The sequence below is a fragment of the Corylus avellana genome, chromosome ca1 (genome assembly GCF_901000735.1).
Source record: "Corylus avellana chromosome ca1, CavTom2PMs-1.0".
NCBI lineage: Eukaryota > Viridiplantae > Streptophyta > Magnoliopsida > Fagales > Betulaceae > Corylus > Corylus avellana.
In genome coordinates, this window is record NC_081541.1 from 40,644,996 (window position 1) to 40,658,280 (window position 13,285).

Consider the following 13,285-nt stretch of genomic DNA (forward strand, 5'->3'; position numbering starts at 1 on the left):
TTAAAACATGTGTCGCGATATAAGAGCAAATAACGTGGACTGCCGTTAATTGGGATGGACGGAAATTAACGGAGGTGGTGATGCAGTCTTTTTCAAAATCTAAGGTACTAGATTTGTCATGTTTTAAAATCTATGAGAAAAAAAATAATAATAAAAACATTAAAACTCAGGTACCAAAAAAGTTATTAACTCAAAGTATTAATAATATGAGTCTTTACATGTAGAAAAATTTCAAAATAAAGGCATTAATATTGACATTGAGAGGAAGGGGGTGGGGGGTTAATTCTAGAAGTCCCTCAAAAAATAAGGTGGCTTTTAAAATCATCATTTGATAAAAATTAATAGTGATAAATCATTAGCACAATGGTAATTTTAAGAGTCACATAATTTTTAGAGGAACACAAGAGTAACTTCTAACTTTACTAATGAAAGGGGGTTGGGCGGATTCCGATATGTAATTTCCTCAATCATCACATTATTTTGCAACGCTTATGTGACATGGTTTTTAATTGATCAAATAAATAGTTTTCGTGTATGAAATACTATAATTACCCACGTCACACAAGCTTTAAAAAATAATAGGGGTGATGTATAATATTAGTCTTGAGAGTGTTAATAAAATTCTCTATATTTCAAGTGAGATGAAAACAAACTATTTCATAGTCATAATAATTTAACGTTGTGGTATTAAAGGGTGTAAATCAAGCTACGTCCAATTTTTTTTTAAAAAAAAACTAAATTCTTCTTGTCTTGGATAAGGATTCTCTTAATTTTATTTAAAATAAATAATATTTATTTTATGATCAGAATTTAAAGTTAAGTGCATCTAAATATATTTAAACTCAAACCATAAAATAGAAACTTTTATCCAATTCCTCTTGTCGTAGCAGTGCATTGTAACACTTAATTACGGGAATACCTTACATTTTTTCGACCATATATTCTGAGAATTCAAAAAAGAAGCCAAAGGAATATTTAAAATAATAATAAAATAAGTAAAAAATAAAATATTTAAAAAGAAGGCAAGGGAAAGAGTAGTCACAATCAGGCAATCTGGTCAATCTTTGCTGTATATGGGGGAATCAAAAAATGACAGGTGTTTGGCCTGCCCCAATTTAACACTGCATCAAGCACTTTACAGTCTGTACATGTCGCTCACTTGAATTAAATGAAATATATATCACTCTGCATTTTCTTTTTACTTGAAATAATGATATAATTTATTAATTTATTTTAAGAAAACTATAAGAAACAAAGAAATAAGAGCAAAACATAAAGCTAAAATAGGTAGATCTTTTTCATTACAAATAGGGAAAGAGAGAATATGGAGTAGGTGAGTGAGCATGCAGCCGAAGAAAACTCTCGCCGCGCCCAGAGTTTTCATAATGATATAATTTAGTAATTGTAGTAACTTATATACCAATAAGAAATATATTATAAATATAATCCATATATATATATATATATATGTGTGTGTGTGTGTGTGTCTTTTTCTTTTTACTTGAAATAATGAGAATCATAACTCACATAGAATTCAGTTTATCAACAAAAAGATAAAATTGAATCATCTCCAATTCAATTCGATAATATTTAATTGGAGAAAATATATTTTACTCTCTTGAACTATCAACTCATTTGTACTTTTAACCTCAATATTTAAAAAGTGACACTTTACCCCTCAAACTTCCAAATTGTTACAATTCGATCATTCTGACTTTTTTTTTCCCAAAATGCCCTCATCCCAAGTTAAAAAATAATAAAATAAAAAAAAATAAAATAAAAAATAAAATAAAATTAAGGGGTGGCCGGCCACCCATTAATTTTTATTTATTTATTTTACTTGGGATGGGAGCATTTTGGGGGGAAAAAAAAAGTCAGAATGGTCGAATTACAACAATTTGGAAGTTTTGGGGTAAAGTGTCACTTTTTAAATATTAGGGTTAAAAGTGCAAATGAATGAATAATTCAAGGGGATAAATTATATTTTTTCCTATTTAATTAGTTATATAGAGGAGTATTTTTGTCCCCTAAAATGTGAAAAAATAAAAATGCCATTCAAATGAACTAAAGAGAATCATATTCCCAAAAAGATGTATCTGTTCTTCCTTTCGTAGCGCATGACATGAGCTTCGGCTACAATTCTTAAATTCTTTTAACATGAAAAAAATATCAATGCATACCTTGATGTTAATGTTTGATGAATAGTTTTCTCAAGTGAAATATTAGGTTTATAATTTGATTTTCCTCTTGTTTTTCTGAATTGAAACATTAAGCTTATTGTTATCTTATTAGGAATTTTTTTTCTTCCTCTAAATTAGGTTATAAAAGTTTTATTCAATATTGATTAAACTAGCATCTATACAAAATGTTTGTAATTTTTATATACATTATTAAAAGAGTATGTGATTGTCGCATGCATTTTGAACATATGCCAGTTAATAAGGAAAAAAAAATTATCCATCCTAATTTGGAACATTCTATAATAGAACCATTATAGCTGTCTTGAATCAAATTTGATTACGCAAGGAAAAGTAAGTACAAAATCAAGATCATAGCTTGCAACTCTTTTTAATTGCTTTTGTATATGATTCTATGAAGTTATTAGTCTAATGTATATTATTTTATTTTTGTTAGGAAATAAGAGGAATGTTATTATTCACACTAATTTATCACATTAATTTTATACTCAGTGACTTGAATTGTTTGAAGTAGTTAAAAAATCAACAAATCACTTATACCTTTTCATCTATTTAAATGTGTTTTTGGAACCACCCAAAATATATATAGAAAGATTAAAAAAAAAAACACAACGTTAATTTTTCAATATTTTATTTTATAATTGTTATATTTTTAAAAGAAAAAAAAGGCTTTTTAATAAAATTTATATCAACCCTGTTTTTGGTGATTCATATCACATCCAATAAAAAATAATTTTGGGAAAAATATAAAAAAGCCATCCAAACTATAAACCGTTTGAAATATAACCCATCAGTGTTTAAAAAATAAGGGAAAATACAGTTTACCCCCCTGAAGTTTCAGGGGTTTTTCAATTTTTACTCAAAAGTTTAAAAATTGGTAATTTAAACCTTCCGTTACTAATTTCCATTAAATTGGACGGAAATTTTTTTTTTTTTTTTAAAAAGCCTAGGGATAATGATGTAATTTCATAGATTTCCGTCCATTAGATGGAAAAATTAACGGGGGGGTTTAAATTGCCAATTTTTGAAACTTCAGGGGGGTAGATTGCCAATTTTTGAACTTCGGGATTAAAATTGAAAAACCCCTGAAACTTCAGGGGGTAAACTGCATTTTTCCCTAAAAAATACTAAAGTAGCCCCCCAAACTATGTATAAAAAATACCATTTATTTTTTTATATTCTTATGATACCCCTATTCTTTTAACAAATAAAATAATAAAATACTTGTAAAAAAACCAAACAATTTTTTAAAAATACAAAAAAACCAATGGGCGAATAAAAAAAAAAAAAATTGGAATAAATAAATAATTAGTCATTGTAGTTGGCTTAAATTACAAATTGCTTCATTTCGTATTAAAGTAAAATCAATGGGCCAATAAAAACAAATTTTTAACAGAATTTGACTCCAGGGACTAAATTTTTTTTTTTTTTTTTAATATCTCAAGAACCATACATTTGATTTTACTTTAATACGACATGAAGCAATTTGTAATTTATGCCAACTATAGTGATTAATTATTTATTTATTCCAAATTCTTTTTTTTGGTATTTATTTGCTCATTTAATTTTATTTGTTAAAATAATATGGGTATTATAGGAATATAAAAAAATAAGTGGCATTTTTGATACATTTTGGTAATTTGGGAGCTACCTTAGGACCTTTTGAATATTGGGGGGTTATATTGCAACTGACTGGTAGTTTGTGGGACTTTTTTTCATATTTTTCCCAATAATTATGAAATCAACACACTCAATAAGGAGGTCAACAAATACAAATCCTTTTTTTATTCAACATTGAAAGATCAACGCTAATTATTTGTGGTGTCATATTGAAGACAAGATCTCACTCTTACATGACATACATTAATAAGACCTTAAATAATATAAAGTATATATAACTTAAAATCGAAAACTAGGATACGTGTACTAATTAATTTCTTATATAGTCCTTTTTTTTTACATAATCTGCACAAGGAAAAAGAAAGGAGGGATGAGAGAAATTCGAAGTAGTGATCTTCACTTCATGAAGCATGGCCTCATCCGATTGAGATATCTGTCATGTACATTATATGGTTGTACTTAGAACAACTTTTAGAAAAATCTTGAAGCACAAATAGTCTAGACATTTTTTACTTTATCTCTAAAAATACACTTAAATGTTAACAAAAAATGATATGGGATTATATAGTCCTAAAATTCTTTGAAATGAGGCATTATTTTTATTTATTTTTGGTTCAAATCACTCTTTATTAAGGTTTCATGTTATCAAATTGGCCATTCCGCACGTCTACCTTCAGTTCAATTTTTAATGGTACTGTAAATCATATCCAATTAGAAGGTGACACATGTTTCATTCAACTACTAAAAATAGAAAGAAAAATTAAAAGAAGAAATATAAATGTAAAAAACCAAAAGGTAGAAAGAAAATATAAAAATAAATACCGAAGGTCAAGTGGCCTCGCTGACCACCCTAAACGTCGGGTTACTAGTTGCTCAGGCCAACTCAAGTATGGGGATGACTTGCGCGACCACCCCTATTTGCTAATGTGGATGGATGCGCAGAGTGGCCTTGCTACTACCTTACGCTCAATTTTTTTAAATAGTTTTTTTTTTTTTAATGTAAAAAAAACACGTGTTATGTTATAATTAGATATGAAGGGACACTATTGTTATAAATTTAATTAAAAATAGTCAAAAATACTTTTTTGATAACACTTAAACCTTAAAAGAGTAAAACGACAAAGATTTGATAAGAAAAAATTGGAGCTAGTGAAGTCTAAAGAAATTTTGTACTCTTTTTTTTTTTTGGGTACATTAATAACTATATGTACTTAATTAAACAATATTTTTCTGAGCAATAAGTATGTTGTATATATAATATAAGAGTTGGATGAAGATCCACTAGCTGTCGTTTCATTTGTCGGCCAATGTACCTGAAAAGATTTGACTTCCCCGTGTTTTCACATTTTGTTACCATTCCCTTCCATTCAGGTCCATGTCCTTTCATGCACGACCAGCCGTTTCTGGTACTTTCCTAGCTTGTTTTGGTACCAACCCTTTTTCCTCTTTTCATTCTTTGTTCTTCCCCTTTACTTCCCCTTAAAGCCACATTAAATTTTTTTTTTTTTATTTTTTTTTTTTTTTTAAAAAACACATATTCTCACTTTGTTTCTTACATTCTCAAATGCACTTTTTGGCGTGACACTAAAAAATGTTATTTAATTTTTTAATGAATTGCTATTGAAATTAAAATTTAATAATAATTTTTAGTGATACGTCAGAGAATTTGAGAATGATAGTATCAAAAATTTTGTAATCCTTCCATTTACTAATGTGAAAAAAATGCCATAGCATAATGGAAGGATTACCATAGTTAGTACACATACTCATTCTACACCCAACAAAAAGAAGAAAAATACCATAATACAATCCTTGTTGGGTGAAAAATGAATATGTATTAGGATTACAAATAAAGGAAAAGCATAATTATCATTATAATAAAATAATAATTTTTTTTATCAATTTAAAATTTCGAGATAACTGGTAATATAATATAGTATCAGAGTCAAGTTCTAAGTTTGTACTTTATCTTTGCCATTCACTTTCTATTTTAATTAAATGCTTTACATATTAATCCGCATTTGGTAATGGGTAATTTGAGCCCATACATTAAAAAGAAAAGAAAAAAAGATTATAATATTAACTAAATAATATGAATGGTTTTTCTTATTAATTTTAAATATTTGGGATTTAAGATTTATAATTTCATAGTTTACAAACTTATGGATTGAAATTCATGATAATTTAGGTAGCTAATATGAGCGAGTATATATGAAATTTGCCTGTTCAAATTAGTGGTCAAACAACTTAAAATTTATTTGAATGTAAGAATCTCATATATACTCTCTTACATTAATTATGCAAATTACTCTAACATTCCAATAAGCATTTCAATATAAGCTATATTTAAATTAAATAGAGTTGTTCTCCAAACTGTGTAGTAGAAGAAAACCCTATCCATTTCGACATAAGCATATATAGTTTTTTACTTGTCCAAACAAAAGGAATTATTGGGGAGAAAGATTCAATGTAATAACCTTCACTTTTTGAGATATATTCTCTAATCGTTTGAGACGATATAAGCATTTTTCAAAGAGGAATACTATGTGCTGCTTCTCTGGTGTTTTTCTTGTTTTGGATGAATATTATTTTCTAAAAATAGAAAGTGAGAAATAAGAAAAACTTATTTATTTATTTATTTTATAAAAAAAATAATATCTACTTCAAACTAAAATAGCACGAGAAAAATACTTATAATTTCTGATTGCTTAAATATGCTCAAAACATTGTAATAATAACAGCAATAAAGTTAAAAATTCTGAACTAGACAGGGGATTCTATATGGATTTTGCATATATTTGAGGAATATGAGAGTCACGGCCGAAGAGAACGCGTCGAAGACACGCTCCCAAATCTTGCATGTTAAACCGTACGCGTGACGTCAAAACGGGAGGTTTGTACGCGAGTTTACGTGGGAAATGCATGCGGAATTAGCGACAACGGGGCAGTGAGGCACACGAGGTAGTGAAGTGCGCGTGGGGAAAGCGAGGGCATTGCGTCCATGATTGAAAAAGAGAAAAAAAGAGAGCAGAAGCCTCTCATCTCTCAGCCCACTGATATCTAACTGGTCTCTGACCCTATCGAGTCTTATCACTCCACCCCCTTCTCTCTTTAGAGGGATGGGTCCCACCTTTCGCTCTTTGCACGTGCCATACCTGCATCTCACGTGACACTGCTGCTGTCTTCCCCACACCCTCTATTAGTTGCTCTCTCCTCTCTGCACATTTGCAGCTTTTCTCTCAAGGGTTTTAACCCCATTGGAGTGGAACAAAGAAACCAGAGAGACTCTTCTGTCTGTCTGTCTCAAACAAATATCTCTTCTTCTTCTTCTTCTTTCTTCTCTCTTCTTCTGCTTCAAAAAAAAAAAAAAAAAAAAACGGGAAAATGGAGATTGGCGGGAACATGTTCGGTCAGAGCAACGGTAACAGGGGGCAGAATAGTAATAACGGGAATATTGGGTGGGATATCTGGGAGCTCAGTACTTCAAGGTTGGATTGGGGGGGGAATAATAGTAGCAACACCCTGTACACGACGACAGCCACCACCGCCACCATCACGGCGGGGAGTTCCACCGCCACGCACGAGGAGGGTAGTGCGGCGCACGCGCCATTTTTATTTCACCACCACGGTGGCGGAGCAGATATTGGCGTGCACCACCAGCAATTGCACTACCAGCAGGAGCAGCAAGGCTCCCTCTACGGCGCCGCAGATGGGTCCCAGCGCCACCCTGACCCACACCTTATGTGCTTGAATCTGGGGAAGAGGCACTACTTTGAGGACGCTACCCCTCTGGGTGATCGCCACGTGTCTAGGTCATCATCTATAGGCAAGAGAGGCAAACCCTACACCACCCCCCCAATCCCCACCACCACTGATCATAGAGGTGGCGGTGGTGGGCCTTCCTCCTCTTCCTCGCCGTTGCCGGCGACGGTTCCGAGATGCCAGGTGGAGGGGTGCCACGTCCCACTTCTCAACGCCAAGGACTATCACCGGAGGCACAAGGTCTGTGAAATGCACTCAAAAGCTCCCAGGGTCGTCGTTTTAGGGTTAGAGCAGCGCTTCTGTCAGCAGTGTAGCAGGTATTATCAAATTAGACCCTCAACAATTATCAATTACCCTACACCTGAAAGACGAGTCGGTTTTTTCCGACGCTAATTTTCACTTTCACGACATTTCATACGTGTACATTAATCTTACTGTTAGTGGGTCTGTTTTTATTTTTTTCTTTGTGTTTATTTCATGTGAAATGAATGCAGGTTTCATGCGGTGTCAGAATTCGACGATTCGAAGAGGAGCTGCAGGAGGAGATTAGCGGGGCACAACGAGCGAAGAAGGAAGAGCGCTCATGATTCTGCTACAAGGAACACTTCTCAAGGTATATAGAGACATGTTTTAGTCAATTTTGTCCCCTTTTGGTTTTTTTATAAAAAAAAAATTAAAAAAAAGGTTCTTTTGATAGGATTGTACCATATATAATCATTCGACTCTAGCTAAATTTACATTTTGATAGGAGTGGAAATCTGGAATGGGTTTTTTCAGAAAGATGCGTACCTTTGCATATTTAGATTTGTCTAGCTAGGGCAAAGTTTTTGCCTTGGGGGTGAATCCCAAGAAAAAAGCATCAGGGTTCAGACTTCACAGTTCTTATTATATATTCTCAGGCATACTGTCTATTTAAGGCCCAACAATATTCATCCATCAAGTTGCTGCTGAAATGAATCCCTTTTACATATTGGAGTGCTACACATACTGATTGCTCTCTATCGTGTCAGTGAAAATTACGATTAAATGTCGAATCTAACGGTGATTTTCATAGCTATGTTAGAGATTGAGCACTAGAGAGTATGTGTACTATTTCTATTTATATAAGCGTGCATCATGTAGAAATTTAGTTATGAAGCTTGCCCATCTAATTTTTTCACATGCATCTTAGTAATTTGTATGTGATTTTATGTTTCTTTTGTTACAAAAATTTATGTGGCACATTTTCAAGCCCATCTTGGAAATACAATAGTAGTATCTCAAAGTTCTAGCCAAGGACATATTTTGTGGGCAAAATTGAAAGTAACTTAATAACGCATCATTAATTCGATATGCATTATCTGAAAGAAGATGATAAGTTAATAGGAAAGAGTAAATGTAATAATTTAATTAAACACTTTAATACCCTCCTTTACGTGTGGGCTTAAATTTCCCTTAATAAGTGAGTCAAACACACAAAATATTTAATTGAAATGAGAAGTGAATAACAAAAACGAAGTTCAAACTCAAGATCTTTCCTTTGATAATATTTTAAATCACTATTTGTTCTAAAAGCTTATGTTTCGTTTATTCCTTCCAAGCGATCGGAAATTAGATTTAACAGATTATTCCTCATGTTGTTGACCTACTTATTTGATCATATGAAGAGACTAAACATAAATAGAATATTGCATATAATTATTCCACAATTCTAATTTAAGTAGGACTAGCAAAACGATAAAAGCACAGTTTTTAATAAATGAAAGAAATCATATCATTTTAAATATAAATTTTCTAGATTTCACAGGTACGTACCTAATTATTTTTAATTAAATAGTTCAAGTTTTGTCATCTCATCATGTGGTGGGATGCTTAATTTTCTTGCCAAACAGTAATCTCACTTGCCTAATTGTTAAAATGAAGAATAAGAATCTGTTAGTGATCCTATGATGCTTAGGGTTTGGAGTTCATTGAAGATCACATTTCTGCTTGTCTCTGGAGTCTATATTTTATAGCTCTCAAATATTTTAGTTTAGAGGGTTAGCACTTGTCAAATAAAGGTATCTTGGTTACAAAGGAAAGACCAGAAGAAAATTAACTTTGTTTGGCCAAAGAGATTTTTGTAATTAGACTGAATCATACAAATAAAGTAACCAAATAGCATTCCTCATAAAAATTCTTTGTTCGGCACTGTATTGACTTTTAAATTCTTTTTTGACACATATATGATACGTCTGAATAAAAGAGTAATACTACATATGACACTCTCAATTCACTTCCATCCTATTGAGTTGATATGGTAAGATCAACCGTTGTTAATGAACAAAATATTAAGGATTGGTGAGCACTATCACATCGGCCCATGTGTGGTATTTGTGACTCCCATTTTGCATATTTGTCATGTGCTTAACTCTAATGTTAGTATTCATGGTGCTTGTTATACAAATAGATTATTATTGCATGCCACTAATCAGATCTATTTCTTTGGTATGATTCGTTTCATGCTTTTTTGTTTATAATTATGTTGTATAATCCATGTTGAGCTCTCGAATTCGTATTGATTATAATAAGAAGATTGGATAGCAATTGGAACTTATTCCAAAAGCTCAAGTTTATAGGAAAATGGTTAATTTGATCATTTAATTTATATTCTAACAAAACGTTCTAAATCCGTTTTTATATGTGTTGCTTTAACCGTTCTTTTTCTGGCCAGTCGACGGAGTAGAAAGAACGCTTCCCTTTTCCTTTACACTGTATATTTGAAAAATTTATTTATTTGTACTTTGTTGTGCTTATAAAGATGGACTATCACGTTAGTTTCTAAATGATTTTGCATTAAAAGTTATATACCTCAAGCATTTCTCAATATTGTGACAATATTTAACTCTCCTCTTTTTCATCATGGAAACCTGTTCTGCACGTCAGTTTCTAAATGATTTAATTTCCACCACGTAGAAAGTTGATGATTCACAGTGCTTTCACTGAGTATGTTTCTAAATGCTGGTAAAACTTTTAGGAGATTTGGATAGTTTTGACAAAGTTTGCAACCTTAATGGTTCTTCAACCAAACATTCATGTTTCAAATTATTCTTAAGTTGTAAAATTTGCTGCGACGCTCCTAATGCATTTGCTCAGACACTCCTAATGCATGTTTTTTTTTTCTTCTCCTTCAAATCTTAAACTAAATTCAGGATAGGGCATTGTTTTGTTAACATGGTTTGAGATTAAACACTTAACACATGGAGACATGGTGTGAAACTACTGAACTAAACTGTACAGAGAAAGAAGCTTTGCTGATAACGTTTTCATGTACACATATAGCTGCATTTTGTGAATTCAATATCCAGTCCAGTAAACATTATTGATACAACACATATGTTTCCTAGACGTTGTAAACGTTATATATGCAATGAGTGCTACTAGGGATACTATAACTTTTGCTGCAAACTGATGCAACAATCCACGCCATTTCACCTTTTATGGACAGTCAAACGAGTTTGTATGAGAATTGTAGTAAAAGCTTTAGTATCCCGAGCATTTTCCATTCCTTATTCATATATTCCCTCTTAACGGGATACCTTGAACACAAACTTGTTATAAGATTATATACTTCATTGTTTCAAACTACAAAATTGCATTTGTGCCAAACATAGATCATGACTACTTAAATTTATCAATCATACCTACATAAATTTGAGGGAAATATATGATGCTTACTATTCCATTGAGTACCTAAATTGTTCTTATTTCCTAATGTGGCAGTGAAAATCACCATTGATATATCATACACAGGTTAACTCGTTCAAAATCTAATAGTGATTTTCACAGTCACATCAGAGAATAAGTGCTTGGGAGTAAGAGCTTGTTTGGGATTGCGTTTGAGAAATAGAGCTTTTAAGTTAAAAATAGCTTTTGGGCAAAAGTTCAAGTTGTAAGCTTTTGCCAAAAGTGCAGTTTGGCCATTTTTAGGCTTTTTGGACATTTAAAAGTGTTTTTAAATTTTTTACCAAACGAGTACTTTTTTCTTCTAACGGACTTTTTGAGTGTTAAAAGCACTTTTAAACTCTTCAAACTCAATTCCAAACAGGCCCCAAGTAGAATTTGGCGTGTTTGCAATAGGCAATGGAAAATGATGCCATGCATGCACCTACAAGTCATGCTAAGCTTCTTGCATGTGCACTTCTAACCTACTTATGCATCATATGTATTTGCAATAGTTGGGAGTTAACATGAATATGAATCATGTAATTGAAAATAAAGGTGAACATGATGTAAATTTGTTTATAGGTGGGGGATTTCCGTACTTATCATCACCGACAGGACGTGCTCTCTCTCTTCTGTCATCCAAGACCGATTCTTGGGTTTCTCCACCCGATATCTCCTCAAGATCTAGTGCAGCACTTCGTGAGTTGATAGCAGAGCATCGTGCAGCCATCATGGCGGGGCAGCTCATTTTGGATCGAGACCGGTATTGTTAAATTACCATTCATCTTAAAAGCTTAAGCTTATAAAAAATAGTAAATTTAATTATTTAATCAATATTCTAATACTCCTCCTTACATGTGAGCTCAAATTGATCTCCCTGAGCTCAAAATGTAGAATCTTTAATGAAATAGGAGGTGAATGATAACGATAATGTTTTAATTCAAGACTTTTTGTTCTGATACCATGTTAAATTATCATTTATTTCGAAAACTTAACAGAAAATAATAAATTTAATCATTTAATCAAATATTCTGACAGGTATACAGAAAGCCATGGAATGGAGGATCTAGGTGAGGCTCAACGACGATCAAACTGTGTCATGCCCAACCAGCACCAAATGTTTCCCGAGCCACATAGTTGGAATAGATACCATGAAAGTGACACCCAGTTGACACTAGATCTCATGCAGGCTTCTAGCTCGGCATTTGGATTACTGTCTGTGAGGGGGAAGAGTAAGGAGGAGGAAGAAGAGTGTTCTGATCTATGGAACTCCTTTCATGGAGCCCATGAAATCTGATTTTTCTTTTTCTCTTTTTTTTTTTTTTAAATTTTATTTTCCCTCTTTTTAAGTAGTTATTTAACTGTATCTTTCAGTGTGAGGACATATAGACTTGTAGGATGATAGTTTTTCAAGCTGTATAATTCATGTGATCATTTGTTTTGCTTCATAAGTTTCATAATTTCATCAATCAGTTAGGATATTGTGTAAAGAATAATATCATTTATAATCCATTTGGAAGAAAGTCTCTTACTGCATAAACCCCATCTACTCATGCATGCAGCCACAACTATAAGATCGTATAAGAGAAGATGTGTTTGTATATTTAAGACTAAAAATGTGTACTTTTTGATTTCATTTTACACGATTGTTCATGGAGTTAAAGTTTGAAGTCAGGACGTTCTTTTTTATTATATCTTAAGTCATCATTTATTTGAAAAGCTTAAGCCGATAAAAAAATGGTTGATTTAATCATTATATAATTAAATATTCTAACCGTGTTCATGGCTTTTGGCCCTTTCGGGTGCTAAATAATGCATTCTTTTTGCTTTCTTCCTATGAACATTGCCATGAATTTGACAAACAATACCAAGTATAATGCGACAGAACCCTACATCAGTAGATGTTTGTTTACTTTTGTGCAACACTTTCTAAAAGCACCTCCATGTGATGTCGTAGGTATAAAACTTGACTAGTGCTTGTACTTTTTTTTTACCACCCTAGTAATTTAACCAGAAAGTAG

At 32.1% G+C, this 13,285-nt stretch overlaps 1 protein-coding gene across 1 annotated transcript; it reads left to right on the plus strand.

The window, feature by feature from the left end:
- Positions 1-6,899: 6,899 nt before the first annotated feature.
- On the plus strand, positions 6,900-12,798 carry LOC132163301 (squamosa promoter-binding-like protein 7). Its single transcript, XM_059573578.1, has 4 exons — positions 6,900-7,897; positions 8,075-8,193; positions 11,847-12,027; positions 12,303-12,798. The coding sequence occupies exons 1-4, from the start codon at positions 7,203-7,205 to the stop codon at positions 12,559-12,561; spliced, it is 1,254 nt and encodes a 417-aa protein (XP_059429561.1). The 5' UTR covers positions 6,900-7,202; the 3' UTR covers positions 12,562-12,798.
- The last annotated feature ends 487 nt before the right edge of the window (positions 12,799-13,285 follow it).

Coding starts and splice junctions, on each gene's coding strand:
- LOC132163301 (XM_059573578.1), top strand. CDS start 7,203: ATGGAGATTGGCGGGAACATGTTCGGTCAGAGCAACGGTAACAGGGGG. Junction 7,898..8,074: donor TTCTGTCAGCAGTGTAGCAG/GTATTATCAAAT, acceptor AAATGAATGCAG/GTTTCATGCGGTGTCAGAAT. Junction 12,028..12,302: donor CTCATTTTGGATCGAGACCG/GTATTGTTAAAT, acceptor ATATTCTGACAG/GTATACAGAAAGCCATGGAA.